Source organism: Camellia sinensis, chromosome 6 (assembly GCF_055761805.1).
Source record: "Camellia sinensis isolate YWXY chromosome 6, ASM5576180v1, whole genome shotgun sequence".
In the NCBI taxonomy this organism is placed as follows: domain Eukaryota; kingdom Viridiplantae; phylum Streptophyta; class Magnoliopsida; order Ericales; family Theaceae; genus Camellia; species Camellia sinensis.
Window position 1 is genome coordinate 195,963,160 of NC_138966.1, and position 25,074 is coordinate 195,988,233.

At 40.6% G+C, this 25,074-nt stretch overlaps 1 protein-coding gene across 1 annotated transcript; it reads left to right on the forward strand.

The window, feature by feature from the left end:
- Window positions 1-7,629: 7,629 nt before the first annotated feature.
- On the forward strand, window positions 7,630-24,497 carry LOC145793966 (uncharacterized). The gene is made up of 5 exons (XM_082876886.1): window positions 7,630-7,905; window positions 7,991-8,026; window positions 23,639-23,674; window positions 23,815-23,883; window positions 24,447-24,497. The coding sequence occupies exons 1-5, from the start codon at window positions 7,723-7,725 to the stop codon at window positions 24,495-24,497; spliced, it is 375 nt and encodes a 124-aa protein (XP_082733012.1). The 5' UTR covers window positions 7,630-7,722.
- The last annotated feature ends 577 nt before the right edge of the window (window positions 24,498-25,074 follow it).

Genomic DNA, 25,074 nt, shown 5'->3' on the forward strand with positions numbered 1-25,074 from the left:
GCTCCATCAGTAGTGAGAGGTACTTTTCTGTTTTGCAACTCAGTTGCTAATGTGTTGATAGACACGGGTGCATCTCATTCTTTTGTATCTGCTGCATTTGCATCTGTTTTGGAATTGGAGTTAGCACAGTTAGCATCTCCTATTTGTGTGGTATCGCCTTTGGGTGGTGAGTTGATTCTGAAACAGGGTGTTAGAGGATGTGATATAGAGGTCGCCGACTATAGGCTTCCTTTTCCGTTTGTTGTCATGCCCATGAAGGGTTTTGATGTTATTTTGGGTATGGACTGGTTATCGTCATACCGGGCTGTTATTGATTGCTACCGCCAGAGGGTTACATTAAGTACCTTGAGCGGGGAGTGGTTCCATTTCTTGGGAGACCGGGTTGGTAGTGTTTTGCCACCGGGGTATGATTCGCGAGGGCGAAGTGAGCTTAGTAGTCTACTTGCTATCTTTGAGAGTGGTGAGAGTGGTGAGACCCAGCATGTATTGCCGAGGGTGGTTTGTGAGTATTCGGATGTTTTTCCCGAAGATCTTGTTAGTTTGCCACCTCACCGAGAGATAGAGTTCTCTATTGATTTAGTGCCTGGTACGGCGCCGATTTCTATGGCACCTTACCGTTTTGCTCCAGCAGAGTTGGTTGAGTTGAAAGTTCAGCTCCAGGAATTGCTCGATAAGGGCTTTGTTCGCCCTAGTGTTTCACCGTGGGGAGCACCGGCCCTCTTTGTTAAAAAGAAAGATGGTGCCTTGAGATTGTGTATAGACTACCGGAAGTTGAATCGGGCTACGGTTAAAAATAAGTACCCTATGCCCCGTATAGATGATTTGTTTGACCAGTTGAAGGGTTCCCGTTGTTTCTCTAAGATAGACTTGAGATCGGGTTACCATCAGTTGAGGGTCAGGGAGGAAGACATTCCTAAGACGGCATTCCGTACGCGGTATGGCCATTATGAGTTTCTGGTGATGCCATTCGGGCTTACCAATGCACCGGCAGTCTTTATGGACTTGATGAACCGGATTTTCCGGGAGTTCTTAGACCGATTTGTGGTTGTCTTCGTGGACGACATCCTTATCTATTCGTCTTCTGAGGAGGAGCACGAGGCACACTTGAGAGTGGTGCTTGAGTTACTTAGAGCCCATAGGCTGTATGCCAAGTTTGGGAAGTGTGAGTTCTGGCTGAGGGAAGTCAAATTCTTAGGCCACGTGGTATCCGGGGAAGGGGTGTCTGTTGATACATCCAAGGTTGATGCAGTGCAAGATTGGGCACAGCCTAAGAGTGTGTTTGAGATCCGCAGTTTTCTGGGATTAGCTGGGTATTACCGTCGGTTTGTGAAAGATTTCTCCAGGTTAGCGTCACCGTTGACTAGACTGACTCGGAAGGGAATCAAGTTTGTGTGGAGTGAGACTTGTGAAAAGTCGTTCCAAGAGTTGAAAGTTAGATTGACCACCGCTCCGGTATTGATTATTCCGGAGAGAGGGTTGGGTTATGCGGTTTATTGTGATGCCTCACGAGAGGGTTTGGGTTGTGTGTTGATGCAAGAGGGGAAAGTGGTAGCTTATGGCTCACGTCAGTTGAAAATACACGAGAAGAATTACCCCACACACGACCTAGAGTTAGCAGCAGTGATTTTTGCCTTGAAAATCTGGAGGCACTACCTTTATGGTGAGAGGTTCGAGGTATTCTCGGATCACAAAAGTTTGAAGTATCTGTTTACACAGAGAGACTTGAATCTGAGGCAGAGAAGATGGATGGAGTTCATCGAAGACTATGATTTTGAGTTACATTATCATCCGGGAAAGGCCAATGTTGTGGCCGATGCCCTTAGTAGGAAAACCATTAGTGATGTAGCTTGTATAGCCATCCGGGAATGGGTGATGTTGGGAGCACTTGGCGAGTTTGATTTGCTACTGGGCGAATCTGTTGAGGCTGCGGCCTTGTTTTCTGTTGTTGCGCAGCCTACACTTGTGACTAGAGTGTTAGAGGCACAGAGAGGTGACCTTGAGGTAGAATCCCTCCGAGAGAAGATCTCCAGTGGGAAAGTTGAGAGGGGTTTGACGGTGTATCCCGACCTGAGTGTGAGATACCGAGACCGTTTGTTTGTACCGGAGTCTTGCCGAGAGGAAGTACTCCGAGAATTTCACCATTCGCGCCTTGCGGTGCATCCTGGAGGTACTAAGATGTATCAGGATTTGGGTCGCCAGTTTTGGTGGCGGGGTATGAAAAGAGATGTGGCTGTTTTCGTATCGAAGTGCCTTACTTGCCAGCAAGTGAAGGCCGAGCATCAGAGGCCAGCGGGTTTGTTGCAACCCTTGCCTATTGCCGAGTGGAAGTGGGAGCATGTCACTATGGACTTCGTTGTAGGTCTTCCGAGGACTCAGCGGGGTAGTGATGCTATTTGGGTGGTTGTAGACCGGTTGACTAAGTCGGCGCACTTTATTTCTATGCGCGTGAGAGATTCGGTAGATCATCTTGCCGATTTGTATATTCGGGATGTAGTGAGATTGCACGGGGTCCCAGTGACGATCGTCTCAGATAGAGATCCTCGTTTTACTGCTAGGTTGTGGCAGAGTTTGCAGAGTGCACTGGGCACTGAGCTGACCTTTAGTACGGCTTATCATCCTCAGACTGACGGGCAGTCCGAGCGTACTATTCAGATCCTCGAGGATATGCTTCGGGGTTGTGTCCTGGACTTCAGCGGGACGTGGGAGAGGCACTTGCCATTGGTAGAGTTTGCCTACAACAACAGTTTTCAGTCTAGCATCGGTATGGCACCGTTTGAGGCCTTGTATGGCCGACCGTGTAGGTCTCCAGTTTGTTGGGCCGAGGTGGGTGATGCACCTTTGTTGGGTCCGGAGTTGGTTAGGGAGACGACGGAGAAAGTTGAGCTTATCCGTAGGAGGCTTGTTACAGCCCAGAGTCGACAAAAGAGTTATGCCGACCGTAGGAGGAGGCCTTTGGCGTTTGAGGTAGGTGATCATGTCTTTCTGAAGATATCACCTAGACGAGGCCTGATGAGGTTTGGGAAGAGTGGGAAGTTATCCCCTCGGTTTATAGGTCCTTTTGAGATCCTTGAGAGGATAGGTGAGGTTGCTTATCGGTTAGCCTTACCGCCGCAGTTGTCCGGAGTGCATGACGTGTTTCATGTGAGTATGCTTCGGAAGTATGAGCCAGATCCATCACATGTGCTGGATTGGACCGATTTAGAGGTAGATGAGGATGCCTCGTATGAGGAGAGACCGGTTCGGGTCTTGGATAGGCGGGATCAGGTCCTGCGTGGCAAGACCATTCCTTTGGTGAAAGTCTTGTGGAAACATCACGGAGTGGAGGAAGCCACTTGGGAACGTGAGTTAGAAGTCCGAGAGAAATATCCGGACTTGTTTGTTGATATGTAATCTTATGTTTAAATTTTACATTTTGTTGAACTTAAGAGCTTGGATATATGTCTTAAGTTGTGAAACACTGAAAATGTTTTGGTTATTGGAAGTATGTTTTGGAACTTGCCTCATATGGAAGTTGAAAGTGACATTATATGTGTTAAATATATTGTTGAAATTGGAAGGATAGTGCCTAATGTTGATGCATGTTGAAAATACATATGTTGTTTACATATTGTGATATGTCTCTTGTTAAAGGGATGGGATGACCGGTAATGGGTCGAATTGTTGAATGTTAAAATGTAACATTGTTCAAAATGGAGGAAAACTTGTTTTTGAAAAACTTGTGTTTAATTTCGGGGGCGAAATTCTTTAAGGGGGGGAGGTTATAGCGATCCCGGGTTTACCCTTGTTATACCGTGATCCGGACATGTGTCCGTGGATGTTGGTAGTTGATTATTATCTTGTTTACATCCTTTCTTCTACGTATTTGAGTTATAGGATGTGTTGGGCGGATTTGTTTCAAGTTGGTTGAGTTTAGAAACCAAAACTAGTTGCCCAGATTTTGGCCTGTACGCTCGAGCGGAGGTGTTGGCGCTCGAGCGGAGATTACACCCTTTCAGTATTTTTTCCTGTGCAGCGTTGTACGCTCGAGCGTGGGATTGGCCGCTCGAGCGGAGGCCTGGTTCTGCAAAAGTGCTGGGCGAGTGCATTCTGCGCTCGAGCGGGAGGTTGGCCGCTCGAGCGGAAGTCTGTGAGTGGCCGCTCGAGCGGAGTGTTTTACGCTCGAGCGGGAGACTGGGTTTAAGTCCCGAAATTGTGACTTTTCAAATCACTTTTTACTTTCTCTTCTCTCTCTTACTTTTTGCAAAACACCATTGTTGAGCCTCTCACTCTAGACTCTACCTTCTCTCTAGGTTTTGATCTAGTAGGAGTGATTTGTTCACCTTTGGCCTTTACAAAAAAGTTGTTGATCGTCGAGGGCTACATTTTAATCTGAAAATCACGGGTTTTGGAGCACGTTGGGTTTTGTCGTCTTCTCCTTTGGGACTCCGAATTTGAGGTAGGGATAACCTACTCCTCTCTATGGGTTTTGTCTTTAAATTTTGGTATTTTGAGATGTTGGGCTTGGTTTGGTAAATTTGTGAAAGTTTGGGGCTTTTGTGTAATTTTACAAAGGTTGGGGTTTTATTCATAATAAACCTAGATGCATGTTTGACATGAAAAAAATGGAATGATTGTTGAATCATTGATGAAAATGGGACCTAAGGGTTGAAATGGTAATTATGGGAATTGACCTAATTACATTGTTTAATTAATTGGGACAATTAATTGAGAAGAATGAAGAAATGAAATGTTGATTTAATATCCATTGTGCATTTATTTTCTGTTTAGAAATAACTGCTTTGGGCTATCGGTGGAGGATAGTCGGAATTGTTGTAGACAATGCATGATGATTAAGTAAACGGAAACTAATCAATGGAATGTGTCATGGAACTTGACAGTTGATAGAATACATTAATTGTATGTATTGTGTGATTGTATATAGAACCAATGTGTTTATATACGTTATGTGTAGAGGAGGAGATAGGGGATGTACTCCGCGGTTTAGGGGAAGATAGGGGATGTACCTCTAAACCGGATAGGTATTGGGAGGAGATAGGGGATGAACTCCGTAGACAGAGCTCATATGCTTGTCTAGAGAAGTGAAGATAGAGCTCATATGCTTATCTTTGTGAAGTGTGGATACAGCTTGTATGCTTATCTGTGGATATTGTTGATATACATATCTGTTGTGAAGTGTGGATACAGCTTGTATGCTTATCTGTGGATATTGTTGATATACATATCTGTTGTAGAGTGTAGATACAGCTTGTATGCTCATCTGTGGATATTGTTGATATACATATCTGTTGAGATTGTGGATATAGCTTTTATGCTTATCTGAATGTGAGATATAGTTTTTATACTTATCTGTGGAAATGATGATAGAGCTAGCATGCTTATCTGTTGAAAAAGGGAAAATGAAAAGTAATTGGGACTTGTAAGTCGTTGACATAAATATGTAATTTATGTGATTGTATCAGTGTTGACCAACTATCAATTGCTAATGTTTAGTCATTGTCCATGGTTGGTTTAGTGTATTTCTACTGGGCTGTGGCTCACCCTATATGGGAATATCATTTTCAGGTACAGGAAGCATGCCACCTCCAAGGACATAGCTGGGAGGCTAGTGGCGGGCATAGTTTTGTCGTTTTACTTTTGATGTATTATATGTAATTTCAAGCCAAGGGCTTAATGTGTAACGAGTTAGAACTCTTTGTTGTAACCAAGTGTTAACTTGGAAAGCTGTAAGCCCGTAGGGCATTTTGTTATGAGGTTAACATGTAATACTTATGTCTTGGAATTCTAATGAACGAAAGGAATGAGGTTAGTTTATATGTAAATGCGTGTCTTATCTGATGGGTTTAATGTTATTATTTTGAGGGCGTTACAAATTTTTTTTGGCAATTATACAACAATGCATACATATAATAATAGCGTTTGATACAAACATTTTTTTTTGGCTGTAAGGCAGCTTGTTTTCTGTGCATTAGCTCTTCAGTCTCTGAATTTATCAATTCTTTTTTTAGGCATTCCCGTCCTCAGCAATGGAAGGAGGAGATTCCAATTGGCTATTCATGATTGCAAAGGCTGTTGCAGCATTAACCTTACAAGCGATGGCTTATGCTGGTTTCTGTACTTTGGAAAAACTACTCCCAGAGAGTGCTTACAATATCGTTCGCGAAAGTTATTTTAATGGTGTTGTCAGATTTGTGTTGAGTGTTTTTGATATGGTAAATCCTTCATTCATGTACGCGTGGTCAATTCTTTGTGCTTATTGATTTTAGTAGTTGTATCAGAGTTCTGCATCAATATTCTGTGTTTTAATCTTTACTGCAGCCTCATCTTTATGTTGAACAGCTTATGTATTTGATAGTGATTCGTTACACTGTGTGGATATGGATGAGCTTGTTTATGAATGAGTACTGATATGAGTTTAGTCTTTAGAGTTGAGAAGGCATTCTTGACTTAATGTGTGTTGATTCAAATAATGAAGTGTCTCTAAGATTAATGGAGAGATCAATCAACTATTGAAACATAGTTTATTTAGAAAAAAAATCTGTTCAACCTAAGAGAATTACACATCTTTTAATGGGTAGATAGTGTTAAATGGTGGCAGTGATATTAAGATTAGGCATGTGTGAGTTGGTTGCTGCCAAAAGCTAGGTTGATATCCATATCATATCAACGTAGAAAAAGTATGGCATGAGGTTGTCTTTTGTGATATGGTATAAAATGCTACGGACCATGAAAGTTTATCCTAAAAATGAAGTGGATGGTGTAGATTTAAAATTAGTGGGATGTGGGCCACACTTCCAATGATTCTGGTCGATAGGTGTACTATTCTGGATAGTTTTTCTGGGCATGTAGCATTGTTGTTTGGTGATGGGTTCGATGATGTGGCATCTCAGACGGTTGAGCAATATCAATGGTTTGACTCGGTGCTGGTAATGGTGGGAATGAGGTTGAGAGGAAGAGGAGTGGCTCCAATGGTGGTGGGTTGTTTGAGGGTGTGTTTCGATTTGTCATCATGGTGGGGAGGAGATGAATGGGAATGGTGATTTTAGAAAACAATGGGCTGTATAGGTTGACGACGGAGGGGTGATTTGGTGTGACAAGCCCCAGTATTCTTGGCTAATCAATTTTGCGTATTGTATGTAGATTATTTTTTGTCAAATTTTATTGGACAAGGGTAAGAACATTATATTGAAAATTAATGTGGCCTAAATTAATGTTGCCCCATCCATTGCTTGAAGACTAAAAAGAAAGTCCATGCCCTAAAATATAATGGGCTGAGTTGGGTAACTCATCTTCAACTGCCTGAATTGCATTGCTTTACTCACTAGTATGTGATTATTCTCTTTTACATGCATTACTTATGTATTTTGGTGGATAATTTTTCCATTGCTTTACTCACTAGTATGTGATTATTCTCTTTTACATGCGTTACTTATGTATTTTGTCATCATATACGTATCTTCTAATATATTTTTATTAACCTAATTTTTGTACCTGCAGTTGTGTTTCTCCTAATTTGTTTCACTTTGCACAAGCATTTATGAGGTGAATTGTTAACATGCTTCAATTGTCCTCATTTTCATTTTTTTTGGCTTATTCCAGGAAGATTTTGAGAGAATATATGAACTAAGTATCATCGAGGATGAGTATTCAACATACTATTCAAACCTATGCCATGTAAGGATTTGTATATATAGATAACTTTCGCTTTTAAGATATTGATACGACATGAAGCCTTTTTTTTTTTTTTTGGTTTTGTTTTTGTTGTTCACCTGTTCTTTTCTTTCACTGTTAAATTCCTTTTTCCATGTGCAGGCAAACTGCGATCCTTATGTAGCTGTTGCAGAGGGAAAGGTGAAAGTTGAAAAATTTTCCACACTAAGGGAACATGATATTTGTGACATAATACAGGCAAGATTCATTATCATAGGCTGGCTGTGGTCTTAATACTAGTTATTTTGTGTGTTTCTCATGTGACTAAATTGTCTTTATGTAGCAATGTCAGGGTTGTGCTGAAAACAAAGGCTTTGAGGTAATTTTTATTGTAACTTTGTTTTCTAGGTTATGAAACAATTGCAATCTCGAATGATCTTCTTGATAATTCATTTTGGTTTTGTTTGTTGATTGTATGTTAAGAAATTAGTCACTTGCTTTCAATTTTCTTACTGGGCGTTTGGATGGCCTTTAGATACTAACAAATTGGGAATTTGGGGTCAGCTAGAAAGGAAGGGTTGGCTTCACAACTGTCACTGAAACTAGACAACGTGCTTAGGCAGACACTTTTTAGCGTAATTGTACCTATGCTCTCCCTTCCAATTGTAGGGGAAAATATACTAGGTAATAGTTATGTTGTTTCTAATTGCAGAACATAACTATTGCCTAGTATATTTTCGCCCCTGCTATTGAAAGGGGGAGCATAGGTAGAATTAAAGAGGTAGATGCTGTATAGGTTAGTGTAGGGTTGGATAATGCTTTGAGAAGAGAGAGAAATGAGCTGAAATCAAGGATGGGGGTGGTCACTTTTAGGGAACAAATTTCTTGGGCTCAAAAGGCAAAACTAAAATGGCTCAAAGATGGAGATCTTAATTCCAAGTTCTTTCACAGGGTTGTGGATGGAAAAAGGAAAAGGAAGTTCATAAAAAGTTTAGTGGTGGGCAAGGGGTGATGGTCGATAAAGAGGATCACATTATCAGTGAGATTTTCAGGTTTTATTCAAACCTTTATTCAGATTGGAGGGGGAGGGGGGTTAGTACAACCTAAGATTGAAGGTCTTGAATGGTCGCCAATTGATGAGGTAAAGACAAGGTGGTTGGAAAGGCCTTTTGAGAAATGGAAATTAAAGAGGCAGTTTTTGTATGTGAAAGAGGCAGAGTCCCGGGGCTAGATGGTTTTTCCATGGCAATTTTTGGTGGAGAGATTTAGTGAGAGTTTTGCAGAATTTCAAGAAAAGGGGATAGTTAATTTTTGTACAATTGCGTCATTCATATGTTTGATCCATCAAAAAGAGAATTCAATGAAAATCAATGATTTTAGACTCTGTTATCAGAATCTTACGATTCACGATTCGATTCACGATTCGGTTCGCAATTTTTGCAAAATCAATACAAATCTATTGGTGAATTTATTTTGGAAGTGAATCTCTAGTGAATCGCACGATTCACGATTCGATTCACTTTTTACGATTCATGCAACTTTTGAAATTATTGTGTCCGACATATTTTCGACTCTTTTTTTCTCCATCTTTTTAGTGAAAATTACACAATACAACTTTTAATAGCGTTTAATACCAAAATAACCAGCATATATACATGATTTATTATTATTTTAGCGATCATAGAGTTTTCAATAGGATCCAATCAGACCCAATATATTTTTAACCTTTCTTCTCATTTTTTTTTCTTTTAAAAAATCATAATATATCTTATAAAGATGTTTAAGATTAAAGTTACACTATAAATTATCTATTACTATTTTATTAAATTGAATATTACATGTGTGCGGTTAGTTATACTTTTTAAAATGTTTTAGACTTTAAAATAAAAGATTCTAAATAATTCTTTCTTATTATTTGCTCATTGTTACTTAGAAAAGTATATATGCTTATTGTCCAAATATCAACATTGCTGTTAATTATTGTTACTTTGAAAATTGATAATTTGTCTATTTGGTTACTATCTTTATTAAGAATGGCTGATAAGAAATATTTAAAAAAGAAAAAAGGCAAGATGTTGATATTACATTTTTATTAAGAATGGTTGATAAGAAATATCTAAAAAGGAAAAATGTAATATGGTGATCTTACATAGGAACTTTTGTTAACTTCTTACCTATTAAACTACGCGATTATTATTCAAAATAACATTTTCATTGATTTAAGTCTAAATATTTTATATTCAAAAGATATATTTAACATCTAAATGTGTAGATATATATTTTTAAGTAATTTAGAAAAAGTGACTGAATCTTTACGATTCACGATTCGATTCGATTCGCGATTCAAGGAGACTTTGTTAAGGGGTGTCAGATTTTGGATGGTGCCTTGGCAGCAAATGAAGTGGTGGAGAAGTACCAAAGTATGAGGAAAGGAGGGTATCATTTTCAAAGCTGATTTTAAGAACGCATATGATCATGTGAATTGGCATTTTTTTGGATTTTGTAATGCATAGAAAGGGTTTTGGAGAGAGGTGGAGAAAATGGATTTGGGGGTGCCTGTCAACTTGTAACATATCAATTATTGTTAATGGGGAACTTGGGAATTCTTTTAGGGCTAGTAGAGGTTTAAGGCAAGGTGATCCTTTATTTCCTTTCCTCTTTATTTTGGTGGTAGATATGTTGGTTGATGGCGCTAGAGAATTATGTTTAGTGGAGGGGTTTGGGAGAGATAGAGTTTGTCTCATCTTCAGTATGCGGATGACACCATATTTTTTTCATCAGGGGAGGAGAGCAAGGTGGGTTGCTTTTGATCTCTTTTAAGAGTTTTTGAGGTCGTTTCATTTCGAGTCTTAAGGTCAATTTGAACAAGAGCAACGTAGTGGGTATTAATTTGCAACAAAGTCAAGTTTAGAGGTTGGCAGACATTCTAGGGTGTTCCATTGAGAACCTTTACGGGGTAATCCCAGGAATGAGACATTTTGGCTTCCGGTTGTTGAAAAGATATGTAAGAGATTGGAGGGTTGGAAGAGAGCTTTGCTTTCGAAAGGTTGGAGGTACACATCGATTCATTTCATTTTGAGTGGTGAATATTTGCTTTCTGTCTCTTTTCAAGATTCCGGTCAGGATTGCAAAAACAATGGAAAACTTGTTGAAGGATTTCTTGTGGGAAGGAAAGGATGAACGTAAGAAGGTGCACTTGGTTAATTAGGAGACTGTTTCATTGTCTAAGGAAAAAAGGGGTCTAGCAATTTGGCAACACTGCAGCGAGGAATATTGCCGTTCTTGGTAAGTGGTTATGGAGATTTCCATTGGAGAGTGATTCATTATGGCATTCTATTATTAAAAGCAAGTATGGGGTTCAAGATGATAGTAGATGTTCTCGAGTGGTCACTAGGGGTAATTGCCGATCCCATTGAAAATCAATCTCTCATGTTTTCCCCCTTTTTTCTAGGTTTCTTTCTTTGAGGGTGGGAAATAGCAAAAAAATTCATTTATGGGAGGATATTTGGACTCGAAACGCTTCTATTGACACGTACTTCCTTCGTCTTTATCGATAGCAAACTCTTTATCATTCTTCCATCGCTTCTTTGGCAAGCTCTAATTTGGCTTTGATTGCTTGGAACTTTAGTTTCTCAAGAAATCTTACTGAAAGGGAGGTTGGCGATTTAGCTTCTTTGTTGTTTCTTATTGGCCATTTGTCTTTGGACCGGAACACGAGTGATAAACAGGTGTGACTCTTTCATTCTTCAAGTGTCTTTTCTTGCAAATCTTTTTTGTTAAGATGAACCCAACTGTTTCATTCTTTCCTTTTCACTAAAGAATCTGGAAGTTTTTTGCACCTCTGAAAGTTAAGTGTTTTATGTGGTCTTTGGTTCCTGTAAGTATTTTGACGAATGATGTTTTTCAAAAAAGGAGCCCTAATCACTATCTTTGTCCTCAATGGTGTATCATGTGTAAGGGTAATGGGGATATTTTAAATCATCTATTTTTACACTGTCCAGTGGCAAGGTGGATGTAGCAGCACTTCTTTTCTGTGTGACCTAGCACGGGTGGCTCCCGAAGCAAGCAAATCCATGCTCTTAATTGATTTTTGAGTTTTGGGCACCAATAAAAAGGCAAAGGTGTTGGGGCTTTGCACGCTGTATTGGCAATTTTTTGGGTTATCTAGCTGGAAAGAAATGTGAGAATCTTTGAAGATAAAAGTGTTGATGTAACCTCTTTGTGGGAAATGGTTAGTTTGGCATCTTTTTCGGCTTCAGTGGTTCCCCTGTTTAAAGGGATTCCGCTTTTCTTGATCATCTCTAGTGATTGGAAATCAGTGTTTTCTTTCACGGATTTCTGGTTTGGAAATCAGTGTTTTGAGGTCCTTCTTGTAAACCTCTTTATTTTTTCTCTTTTTAATAAAAGTTCATTTTGTTGCTAATAAAAAAGAAAAAGAATATGTTGTTGGAGATGGATTTAGAATCGCTGCTGTCCACACAGTTTAGAATCTCTATAATTTATCTTCTCAATATGTGAAGTCATTAAGAAAAGGGATTAATAGGGGATGCCACCTGCATTCAATTTTTCCAATTCATGGGCCAGCCAAAAGTGGCTTTTTGGGTAAATTTATTTTCTCAGTTTTTCTTCTATTTATAATGGTCATGAATATTGTTAAGCAGATGAGTTTTTCTCTCGTCTTTTGAAATATGTGCATATTCCCAAAGACAATTTTTACTATATTCTTGAATTTGAGATTTAAGGCTTTGCCTCTATGTTCTTGAGTCATATCCAGAGGGCATGGATATATTTCGGCAAAGTGGAAGAGTTCATGTAACACAAGCTACGACTTGATGTTGGATCATGTTCAAGGTTTTCATTAAAGCACCTGTAACTCGTGCTTTTAAAAAGGCTCTTACAAACTTAGTTTGAGAATGGAAAGCTGTTGTCAAATGCCGTGTCTTTCCCCTGGACACCTTTATCATTCATGGAAGTATTCTGAACAATTAAAAATTAAAAAATTTCCTTTGTTTTCATTGTTGTATACAAACAGTGTACGGAAATTCCAAAATATTTTTTTGGTGTTTACTAAAAAGCGGGCTGTTTTTAGAAAATTTTATTGAAAACTGTGGTTGTGTTGTTGTTTACGAGGTCCACCAAACCTGGATTTAATACACGAAGGCAATTTTAGATACCAATAAAATCAATCCTTTTAGTTGGAGCCGCGTCAGTAGCAGTGGTTTTATTAAAATGGGACTAGATTGGTTGATTCGACCAATTCACCCATTGATGGATTTAGGTTTTTGTCTGGATAAACAATCAACCCATTGACAACTGGTAAGAACTATGGTTGAATTGGCTACCTGTTTGAACTGGTAGCTGGGTCAAGAAAACCGGCTGAGGCAATCCAATGATCCTAACACATGGCCCTACCAGCTGCCAAGCGAAACTTCGTAAAAGTCAACATTTAGGGTGGCTCAAACACACAACCCCATGGATAGTGGTCTCACTTTTAACCACTATACCACAATGTACCTTTGTTGATATTAGGAAAACTAATATTATCTAATATTATTTATTGCATTTGCTTTCAAACACCATGTACAATTGATTTTTTATTATATTTTTTAACTTCTTATTTTTATAAATAATCAATATAAAATATAAATGTATAGGCAATTATATTCAATAAACATATTCATGTAAATATATATGTATCTTAAAGTGTAAAAATTAATTTAAATGAATCTGTCTTAGTACCTTTATATTTTAGTTAAGTATAATTTTTCATATTTGTATGACAATTATTATTATGACTTCATGGCTTGATTTTAGTTGAATCAGTGATCCTTGACTAGATCCAAATTCTAGTTTGGCCATTTCTGTGTTTAAGAACATTGGTCAATAGAATCAAATAATTGTAATGCATTTTCATGTTCGTGAAGATCTTTTGATAAAATGATGTCGCACGTAATTTTTTTGCCCTTTAATGGCTTCTTGGACTTTTGAATTTTCTATCAGAACAGTATCACTTTCCTCGTACCTGCAAACTCCTTGATCAATAATTTCTACTTGATTGTCACAATCCATTTGAGGAATTTCTGAAGTATCCCATAAAGGGGAGCTCAACAATGTAGTTGAATGGACAACTAGAAGAGGTAATGCTTACCTCCCGAGTTCTATCATTCATTTTTCAAACAAATAAAATTTGTCGTTTGCATAATTTGAGCGTGGTGTGACTCTACATAGTTGTATCATTTGTATAGCGATCCCGGGTTTACCCTTGTTGTACAGTGATCCGGACATGTGTCCGTGGATGTTGGATGTTGTTTATTATCTTGTTTGCATCCTTTTTACTTTGTATATTGAGTATGGGATGTGTTGGGCAGGTTTGTTACAGGTTGGTTGTGTTTGGGAGCCTAGTGTTGCTGCCCAGATTTTTGGTCCTTCGCTCGAGCGAGGAGTCTGTCGCTCGAGCGAGAGTAGTGTTGCCCCGGTTCTGGACCTGAGAGTTGTAGTTTCTGGCTCGAGCGAGATTTTCGTGGCTCGAGCGGTCTGGGTTTTTCTTCGCTCGATCGAGAACTTCTTGGCTCGAGCGAGAGTTTTCTGTGTCTGGTCGCTCGAGCGACCAATCCTTCGCTCGAGCGAGCGTGTTTTATATCAGCGGACAGCAGCGTCTAAAACATCACTTTTTCAGTCCTTTTCTTTGATTAAACCCTAAATCCGACACCCTCTCTCTCTAAACTTGCACTCTCTCTAAGATTTGATCTCCCTAGGGTGTGAATCTAGCCTAAGGCCTTTGTTAAAAAGATAGAGGGCGTTGAGAGCTTCGATTTAATCTGAAAAAGTTTGGATTTGGAGCAAGTTGATCTTGGAGTCTTCATCTCCTTTTGGGCTAAAACTTCGAGGTAGGGATATCCTACTCCTCTCTATGGGTTTTGTCTTTAAATTTTGGTATTTTGAGATGTTGGGCTTGGTTTGGTAATTTTGTGAAAGTTTGGGGCTTTTGTGTAATTTTACAAAAGTTGGGGTTTTATTCATAATAAACCTAGATGCATGTTTGGCATAGAAAAATGGAATGATTGTTGAATCATTGGTGAAAATGGAACCTAAGGGTTGAAATAGTAATTATGGAAAATGGCCTAATTACATTGTATAATTAATTGGTGAGAAATGAGTAAATGAAATGTTGATTGAATATCCATTTGTGCATTTATTTTCTGTTTTAGAAATAACTGCTTTGGGCTATCGGTGGAGGATAGTCGAGATTGTTGTAGACAATGCATGATGATTAGGTAAACGGAAACTAATCAATGGAATGTGTCATGGAACTTGACGGTTGATAGAATACATTAATTGTGTGTATTGTGTGGTTGTATATAGAACCAATGTGTTTATATACGTTATGTGTAGAGGAGGAGATAGGGGATGTACTCCGCGGTTTAGGGGAAGATAGGGGATGTACCTCTAAACCGGATAGGTATTGGGAGGAGATAGGGGATGAACTCCGTAGACAGAGCTCATATGCTTATCTAGAGAAGTGAAGATAGAGCTCATATGCTTATCTTGGTGAAGTGTGGATACAGCTTGTATGCTTATCTGTGGATATTGTTGATATACATATCTGTTGAGAATGTGGATATAGCTTTTATGCTTATCTGAATGTGAGATATAGTTTTTATACATATCTGTGGAAATGATGATAGAGCTAGCATGCTTATCTGTTGAAAAAGGGAAAATGAAAAGTAATTGGGACTTGTAAGTCGTTGACATAAATATATAATTTATGTGATTGTATCAGTGTTGACCAACTATCAATTGCTAATGTTTTAGTCATTGTCCATGGTTGGTTTAGTGCATTTCTACTGGGCTGTGGCTCACCCTATATGGGAATATCATTTTCAGGTGCAGGAAGCATGCCACCTCCAAGGACATAGCTGGGAGGCTAGTGGCGGGCATAGTTTTGCCGTTTTACTTTTGATGTATTACATGTAATTTCAAGCCAAGGGCTTAATGTGTAAACGAGTTAGAACTCTTTGTTGTAACCAAGTGTTAACTTGGAAAGCTGTAAGCCCGTAGGGCATTTTGTTATGAGGTTAACATGTAATACTTATGTCTTGGAATTCTAATGAATGAAAGGAATGCGGTTAGTTTATATGTAAATGCATGTCTTATCTGATGGGTTTAATGTTATTATTTTGAGGGCGTTACAACTTGGTATCAGAGCGTACCGGGTTCGAATACTTTGGGTACGTGGGAAGTGATTAGTATCACAATGGGTTTGTCTCGCTTGGTAGAGACTTAGATGTAGTGTTATATGCTATGTGCTTAAGTGATAACATGCTTATGTGACTATGTGGGTATGGGATTTAATTTCTAGGATGTTGATTGGATCCTTGAGTTTCTGGGAGTCTTGTTGGAAAGGCACTTGATCAATGCTATTTCTAACCGGAACTCTAGTAACGCCTTGGGACTATCATTATCCGGAAATGAAATTCGTAAGTGCTTATGTGTTTATGTGCTTATGTGGAGTGAATTACACTTGTCCATGCATTAGGACGTGAGTGTTTAGTTTCGGCACACCTATGAATGTGCTAACGTTCTGTGTTACCTTTATTAGGATGTCAGGACGAGGAAGAGGTGCTAGGCGTGGTAGACCTGTGAGGCAGGAAGTACCGTTACAGGGTGAGATTCCGGCAGTGCAGGAGGGAGTTGGGCAGGCCAATGTGGCCGAGCCAGTGGGTCAGCAGGCTATGGGTGCCTTGGCCAGAGAGATAGCGGGAGCTTTGGGTATTCTTAGAGCTGGGAATCAGGCAGCTGAGACAGGGCCTTCCTTCTTGAAGAGGGAGTTCTTTCGGTGTAATCCGGACGAGTTTATCGGGGATCCTAAAGAGCCGCTTAAGGCAGATGAATGGCTCGAACAGACAACGAAGACGTTTGAGATGCTTGGCATCGAGGACGGAGCACTGAAAGTGACCTTGGCATCCTTCCAACTGAAAGGAGATGCGGGTCAATGGTGGAAGTACGAGAAAGCTCGTGTTGGTGGTACTTGGGAGGCGTTTGTGAATGCTTTTCAGGAGAGGTTTTTATCAGCAGCAGCTAGGGAGAAGCTGAGGGATCAGTTTAGCCGGCTTAATCAGCAGGGCTTGTCAGTGGCCGAGTTTGAGGCTACTTTTACCAGTCTGTCTAGGTTTGCACCTGAACTGGTGGCGTCTGAGGAACGCCGTTGCTATGAGTTTGAGCGAAAGTTGAGGCGGGGCCTCAAGTTGAGAGTTGGTGGGTCTTATATTCGAGAGTATAGACACCTAGTGGATGCTGCAGCTCATATGGAGCTTATGATGCAGGAGGAGGATGAGGGTCAGAGAGGCTCCAAAAGGAGCCAGGATAGTCAGAGTGATGGCAGGAGGCAGAGGGGTTATAACCCTCAGCAGTCTCAGGGTGCAGTCTCTAGATCGACCTTTCCAGTGCCGAGTGGAGGCTCGGGGAGAGACAGTCAGGGGGAATTCACTTGTTACAAGTGTGGCCAGCTGGGTCACAAGGTTTCGGTTTGCCCGCAGAAGGGTGGGGGTCAGAAAGCTGCTTCTTCTTCAGCTAGACCGCCGAGTCAGAGTTTGGGCAGGGGGCAGCCCTTGACTTGTTATCAGTGTGGACAGCCTGGGCACCTGAAGAGGTTTTGCCCACAGTTGAGTGCCACTTCGGGAGCGTCTGGTTCTAGGCAGATGCAGGGTTTTCAGCCAGCTCAGTCTGTGCAGGCCTCGAGGGCCAATCCGGGAGCTTCGTCATCCCAGTCTGTGCAGCAATCTTTTGCTCCGAGAGGTGAGCAGGTAGACCAGGGGCCTACGGGGCGCGTGTATGCTGTTACCGCCCAGGACTTAGTACCGGCTCCATCAGTAGTGAGAGGTACTTTTCTGTTTTGCAACTCGGTTGCTAATGTGTTGATAGACACGGGTGCATCTCATTCTTTTGTATCTGCTGCATTTGCATCTGTTTTGGAATTGGAGTTAGCACAGTTAGCATCTCCTATTTGTGTGGTATCGCCTTTGGGTGGTGAGTTGATCCTGAAACAGGGTGTTAGAGGATGTGATATAGAGGTCGCCGATTATAGGCTTCCTTTTCCGTTTGTTGTCATGCCCATGAAGGGTTTTGATGTTATTTTGGGTATGGACTGGTTATCGTCATACCGGGCTGTTATTGATTGCTACCGCCAGAGGGTCACGTTATGTACCTTGAGCGGGGAGTGGTTCCATTTCTTGGGAGACCGGGTTGGTAGTGTTTTGCCACCGGGGTATGATTCGCGAGGGCGAAGTGAGCTTAGTAGTCTACTTGCTAGCTTTGAGAGTGGTGAGCGTGGTGAGACCCAGCATGTATTACCGAGGGTGGTTTGTGAGTATTCGGATGTCTTTCCCGAAGATCTTGTTAGTTTGCCACCTCACCGAGAGATAGAGTTCTCTATTGATTTAGTGCCTGGTACGGCGCCGATTTCTATGGCACCTTACCGTTTTGCTCCAGCAGAGTTGGTTGAGTTGAAAGTTCAGCTCCAGGAATTGCTCGATAAGGGCTTTGTTCGCCCTAGTGTTTCACCGTGGGGAGCACCGGCCCTCTTTGTTAAAAAGAAAGATGGTGCCTTGAGATTGTGTATAGACTACCGGAAGTTGAATCGGGCTACGGTTAAGAATAAGTATCCTATGCCCCGTATAGATGATTTGTTTGACCAGTTGAAGGGTTCCCGTTGTTTCTCTAAGATAGACTTGAGATCGGGTTACCATCAGTTGAGGGTCAGGGAGGAAGATATTCCTAAGACGGCATTCCGTACGCGGTATGGCCATTACGAGTTTCTGGTGATGCCATTCGGGCTTACCAATGCACCGGCAGTCTTTATGGACTTGATGAACCGGATTTTCCGGGAGTTCTTAGACCGATTTGTGGTCGTCTTCGTGGACGACATTCTTATCTATTCGCCTTCTGAGGAGGAGCACGAGGCACACTTGAGAGTAGTGCTTGAGTTGCTTAGAGCTCATAGGCTGTATGCCAAGTTCGGGAAGTGTGAATTCTGGCTGAGGGAAGTCAAATTCTTAGGCCACGTGGTATCCGGGGAAGGGGTGTCTGTTGATACGTCCAAGGTTAAGGCAGTGCAAGGTTGGGCACAGCCTAAGAGTGTGTTTGAGATCCGCAGTTTTCTGGGATTAGCTGGGTATTATCGTCGGTTTGTGAAAGATTTCTCCAGGTTAGCGTCACCGTTGACTAGACTGACTCGGAAGGGAGTCAAGTTTGTGTGGAGTGAGACTTGTGAAAAGTCGTTCCAAGAGTTGAAAGTTAGATTGACCACCGCTCCGGTATTGATTATTCCGGAGAGAGGGTTGGGTTATGCGGTTTATTGTGATGCTTCACGAGAGGGTTTGGGTTGTGTGTTGATGCAAGAGGGGAAAGTGGTAGCTTACGGCTCACGTCAGTTGAAAATACACGAGAAGAATTACCCCACACATGACCTAGAGTTAGCAGCTGTGATCTTTGCCTTGAAAATCTGGAGGCACTACCTTTATGGTGAGAGGTTCGAGGTATTCTCGGATCATAAGAGTTTGAAGTATCTGTTTACACAGAGAGACTTGAATCTGAGGCAGAGGAGATGGATGGAGTTCATCGAGGATTATGATTTTGAGTTACATTACCATCCGGGAAAGGCCAATGTTGTGGCCGATGCCCTTAGTAGGAAAACCATTAGTGATGTAGCTTGTATAGCCATCCGGGAATGGGAGATGTTGGGAGCACTTGGCGAGTTTGATTTGCTACTGGGCGAATCTGTTGAGGCTGCGGCCTTGTTTTCTGTTGTTGCGCAGCCTACACTTGTGATTAGAGTGTTAGAGGCACAGAGAGGTGACCTTGAGGTAGAATCCCTCCGAGAGAAGATCTCCAGTGGGAAAGTTGAGAAGGGTTTGACGGTATATCCCGACCTGAGTGTGAGATACCGAGACCGTTTGTTTGTACCGGAGTCTTGCCGAGAGGAAGTACTCCGAGAGTTTCACCATTCGCGCCTTGCGGTGCATCCGGGAGGTACTAAGATGTATCAGGATTTGGGTCGCCAGTTTTGGTGGCGGGGTATAAAGAGAGATGTGGCTGTTTTCGTATCGAAGTGCCTTACTTGCCAGCAAGTGAAGACCGAGCATCAGAGGCCAGCGGGTTTGTTGCAACCCTTGCCTATAGCCGAGTGGAAGTGGGAACATGTCACTATGGACTTCGTTGTAGGTCTTCCGAGGACTCAGCGGGGTAGTGATGCTATTTGGGTGGTTGTAGACCGGTTGACTAAGTCGGCGCACTTTATTCCTATGCGCGTGAGAGATTCAGTAGATCATCTTGCCGACTTGTATATTCGAGACGTAGTGAGATTGCACGGGGTCCCAGTGACGATCGTCTCAGATAGAGATCCTCGTTTTACTGCTAGGTTGTGGCAGAGTTTGCAGAGTGCCTTGGGCACTAAGTTGACCTTTAGTACGGCTTATCATCCTCAGACTGACGGGCAGTCCGAGCGTACTATTCAGATCCTCGAGGATATGCTTCGGGGTTGTGTCCTGGACTTCAGTGGGACGTGGGAGAGGCACTTGCCATTGGTAGAGTTTGCCTACAACAACAGTTTTCAGTCTAGCATCGGTATGGCACCGTTTGAGGCCTTGTATGGCCGACCGTGTAGGTCTCCAGTTTGTTGGGCCGAGGTGGGTGATGCACCTTTGTTGGGTCCGGAGTTGGTTAGGGAGACGACGGAGAAAGTTGAGCTTATCCGTAGGAGGCTTGTTACAGCCCAGAGTCGGCAGAAATCTTATGCTGACCGTAGGAGGAGGCCTTTGGCGTTTGAGGTAGGTGATCATGTCTTTCTGAAGATATCACCTAGGCGAGGCTTGATGAGGTTTGGGAAGAGTGGAAAGTTATCCCCTCGGTTTATTGGTCCTTTTGAGATCCTTGAGAGGATAGGTGAGGTTGCTTATCGGTTAGCCTTACCGCCGCAGTTGTCCGGAGTACATGACGTGTTTCATGTGAGTATGCTTCGGAAGTATGAGCCAGATCCATCACATGTGCTGGATTGGACTGATTTAGAGGTAGATGAGGATGCCTCGTATGAGGAGAGACCGGTTCGGGTCTTGGATAGGCGGGATCAGGTCCTGCGTGGCAAGACCATTCCTTTGGTGAAAGTCTTGTGGAAACATCACGGAGTGGAAGAAGCCACTTGGGAACGTGAGTTGGAAGTCCGAGAGAAATATCCGGACTTGTTTGTTGATATGTAATCTTGTATTTAAATTTTACATTTTGTTGAACTTAAGAGCTTTTATATATGTCTTAAGTTGTGAAACATTGAAAATGTTTTAGTTATTGGAAGTATGTTTTGGAACTTGCCTCATATGGAAGTTGAATGTAACATTATAGGTGTTAAGTATATTGTTGACATTGGAAAGTTAGTGCATAATGTTGATGCATGTTGATAATACATATGTTGTTTACATATTGTGATATGTCTCTTGTTAAAGGGATGGGATGACCGGTAATGGGTCGAATTGTTGAATGTTAAATTGTAACATTGTTTAAAATGGAGGAAAACCTGTTTTTGAAAACTTGTGCTTAATTTCGGGGGCGAAATTCTTTAAGGGGAGGAGGTTATAGCGATCCCGGGTTTACCCTTGTTGTACAGTGATCCGGACATGTGTCCGTGGATGTTGGATGTTGTTTATTATCTTGTTTGCATCCTTTTTACTTTGTATATTGAGTATGGGATGTGTTGGGCAGGTTTGTTACAGGTTGGTTGTGTTTGGGAGCCTAGTGTTGCTGCCCAGATTTTTGGTCCTTCGCTCGAGCGAGGAGTCTGTCGCTCGAGCGAGAGTAGTGTTGCCCCGGTTCTGGACCTGAGAGTTGTAGTTTCTGGCTCGAGCGAGATTTTCGTGGCTCGAGCGGTCTGGGTTTTTCTTCGCTCGATCGAGAACTTCTTGGCTCGAGCGAGAGTTTTCTGTGTCTGGTCGCTCGAGCGACCAATCCTTCGCTCGAGCGAGCGTGTTTTATATCAGCGGACAGCAGCGTCTAAAACATCACTTTTTCAGTCCTTTTCTTTGATTAAACCCTAAATCCGACACCCTCTCTCTCTAAACTTGCACTCTCTCTAAGATTTGATCTCCCTAGGGTGTGAATCTAGCCTAAGGCCTTTGTTAAAAAGATAGAGGGCGTTGAGAGCTTCGATTTAATCTGAAAAAGTTTGGATTTGGAGCAAGTTGATCTTGGAGTCTTCATCTCCTTTTGGGCTAAAACTTCGAGGTAGGGATATCCTACTCCTCTCTATGGGTTTTGTCTTTAAATTTTGGTATTTTGAGATGTTGGGCTTGGTTTGGTAATTTTGTGAAAGTTTTGGGCTTTTGTGTAATTTTACAAAAGTTGGGGTTTTATTCATAATAAACCTAGATGCATGTTTGGCATAGAAAAATGGAATGATTGTTGAATCATTGGTGAAAATGGAACCTAAGGGTTGAAATAGTAATTATGGGAAATGGCCTAATTACATTGTATAATTAATTGGTGAGAAATGAGTAAATGAAATGTTGATTGAATATCCATTTGTGCATTTATTTTCTGTTTTAGAAATAACTGCTTTGGGCTATCGGTGGAGGATAGTCGAGATTGTTGTAGACAATGCATGATGATTAGGTAAACGGAAACTAATCAATGGAATGTGTCATGGAACTTGACGGTTGATAGAATACATTAATTGTGTGTATTGTGTGGTTGTATATAGAACCAATGTGTTTATATACGTTATGTGTAGAGGAGGAGATAGGGGATGTACTCCGCGGTTTAGGGGAAGATAGGGGATGTACCTCTAAACCGGATAGGTATTGGGAGGAGATAGGGGATGAACTCCGTAGACAGAGCTCATATGCTTATCTAGAGAAGTGAAGATAGAGCTCATATGCTTATCTTGGTGAAGTGTGGATACAGCTTGTATGCTTATCTGTGGATATTGTTGATATACATATCTGTTGAGAATGTGGATATAGCTTTTATGCTTATCTGAATGTGAGATATAGTTTTTATACATATCTGTGGAAATGATGATAGAGCTAGCATGCTTATCTGTTGAAAAAGGGAAAATGAAAAGTAATTGGGACTTGTAAGTCGTTGACATAAATATATAATTTATGTGATTGTATCAGTGTTGACCAACTATCAATTGCTAATGTTTTAGTCATTGTCCATGGTTGGTTTAGTGCATTTCTACTGGGCTGTGGCTCACCCTATATGGGAATATCATTTTCAGGTGCAGGAAGCATGCCACCTCCAAGGACATAGCTGGGAGGCTAGTGGCGGGCATAGTTTTGTCGTTTTACTTTTGATGTATTACATGTAATTTCAAGCCAAGGGCTTAATGTGTAAACGAGTTAGAACTCTTTGTTGTAACCAAGTGTTAACTTGGAAAGCTGTAAGCCCGTAGGGCATTTTGTTATGAGGTTAACATGTAATACTTATGTCTTGGAATTCTAATGAATGAAAGGAATGCGGTTAGTTTATTTGTAAATGCATGTCTTATCTGATGGGTTTAATGTTATTATTTTGAGGGCGTTACAATTTGAGAGCCTTTTATATGTCATAAATTTCAGAATTGTTTGGCTTCTAGCTCATGCGTGATAACAATGTGTGTTTTCCCGATCGCATGTGTGTTCTAGCTCGTGGTGTGGGTTGTATTTGTTAGCATCGTCTTGATTTTCCTTTTCTAATAAAGCTATTCTTATAAAAATAAATAAATGTATTCTAATGCCCTAAAAATTTTGGGTCAGTTGGGAATTATTTTCACCCTTTGTAGACGGAGATGTTTTGGCAGCAATGTCATTGTCGTAAAGACTCTATTGCTACTCTTACTATTGGCTAGTGTCCATATGATTGCCCATATAACTTTATTTATTTTTTTCTTTCCTTCCTTATTTATTTATTTTTAGATAGAGTTTTGTTATGAGGAAGTTTAATTTTGTCTTCATACCTTTTGTTGTAGGTTTATCCGTGGGCCTTTTCTTTTGACCCTGATAAGGTATTTCCTTTCTTCAGTTTGTGTCATAATATTGATCCAAATATTATGGTTACTACTATTTTGCACTGTTCTGTGAACTCATTCACCAATGATGGTTTACTGAATCATGCTGAGCTGATTTATAATTTTTATGGATGTAGTGGAATGATATTAGCCAGTCGGACATAATAAGTGCAATGAGGGAGGTATTGAACTATGTGCCTTTAAAGGTAAGAGCTACTTCATGGCGTTTTCTTTTAAAATCATTTTCCTCAACTTAGTTCTTCATACTAAATGTAACAGCTAAATTATCGCTCAAGTTTTGTTCTCTAAAATCATGGTTTGCTGGCCTAATCTGATGTGCTGCTGGTGCTTGTCTAATCTGATCATTTATGCTAACATGGGTTGCAGCTTCAACATGATGTGTGTCGTGTTCTTAACACTGATCATTTGTTAAAAGATCATTCATGTACATCCCACATTTTGTTTGCAAGAATGTTCACAATTTAGTCATTGAAGGCTTCAATTTGAAGCAATTTTTTCAGTCACACTCTAGTTTTTTCATTTAAATCTTATTTTTTAATCCTATATTATTTCCTTTTTTCTGTTTCATTTTCGTTTTTTTTTTCCCTTCATGATCAATTCTTGAAATATAAATGATCAATTTCAGTCAAAGGTCTGATATGTTATCCATGCATATATATTTTATATTGGACTATGTTTTTCTTTCTGAATAGGTGAGGTTATTTTGTTTTATCGTCATCGTCATTGCTATTTTTGTGTTGGAAACCAGGAAGACTGTAAAATGCAGCTTACCTGTAACGCCCTCAAAATAAACCCATAATAACCATAACATTAACATGCATTTATAAAAGAAAATGAATCATTTGAGTTATTCATCAGAGTATTCTTATTGAAAGACATCACATGTAACATCCTGCAACATCAAAATAAATGCTCTAAGGGCTTACATCTTTCCAAGCTAACACTTGGACACAAAAAGGATGAGTACTAACTCATTTACAAGTTAAGCCCTAGGCTTGAATGTTTACATGAAATCTCAAAATAACAAAATAAAACATATAACTAAAGACAAGTCTTCAAAATTCCAAACATCAAATCCTTCCAGGCTAAGTCCGTGGAGGTAGCTTATCACCTGAACCTGAAAATGATGTTCCCATAAAGGGTGAGCCACAGCCCAGTAGAAAAATACTAAACCAAATATAAGCATTGAATAAAGCTATAGCATTCAATAGATGGTTAACCAAGATAATCAATTTTATCATTAAACAGTCTCATGACACTAATGTCTAAGACACATTTCACTTTCCATTATTATCAACATGGCTCAGAACCTGGCCAAACTTACAACAGTGAATTGTATATCATATTCACATTACTTCCAATATCAACAAAACAAA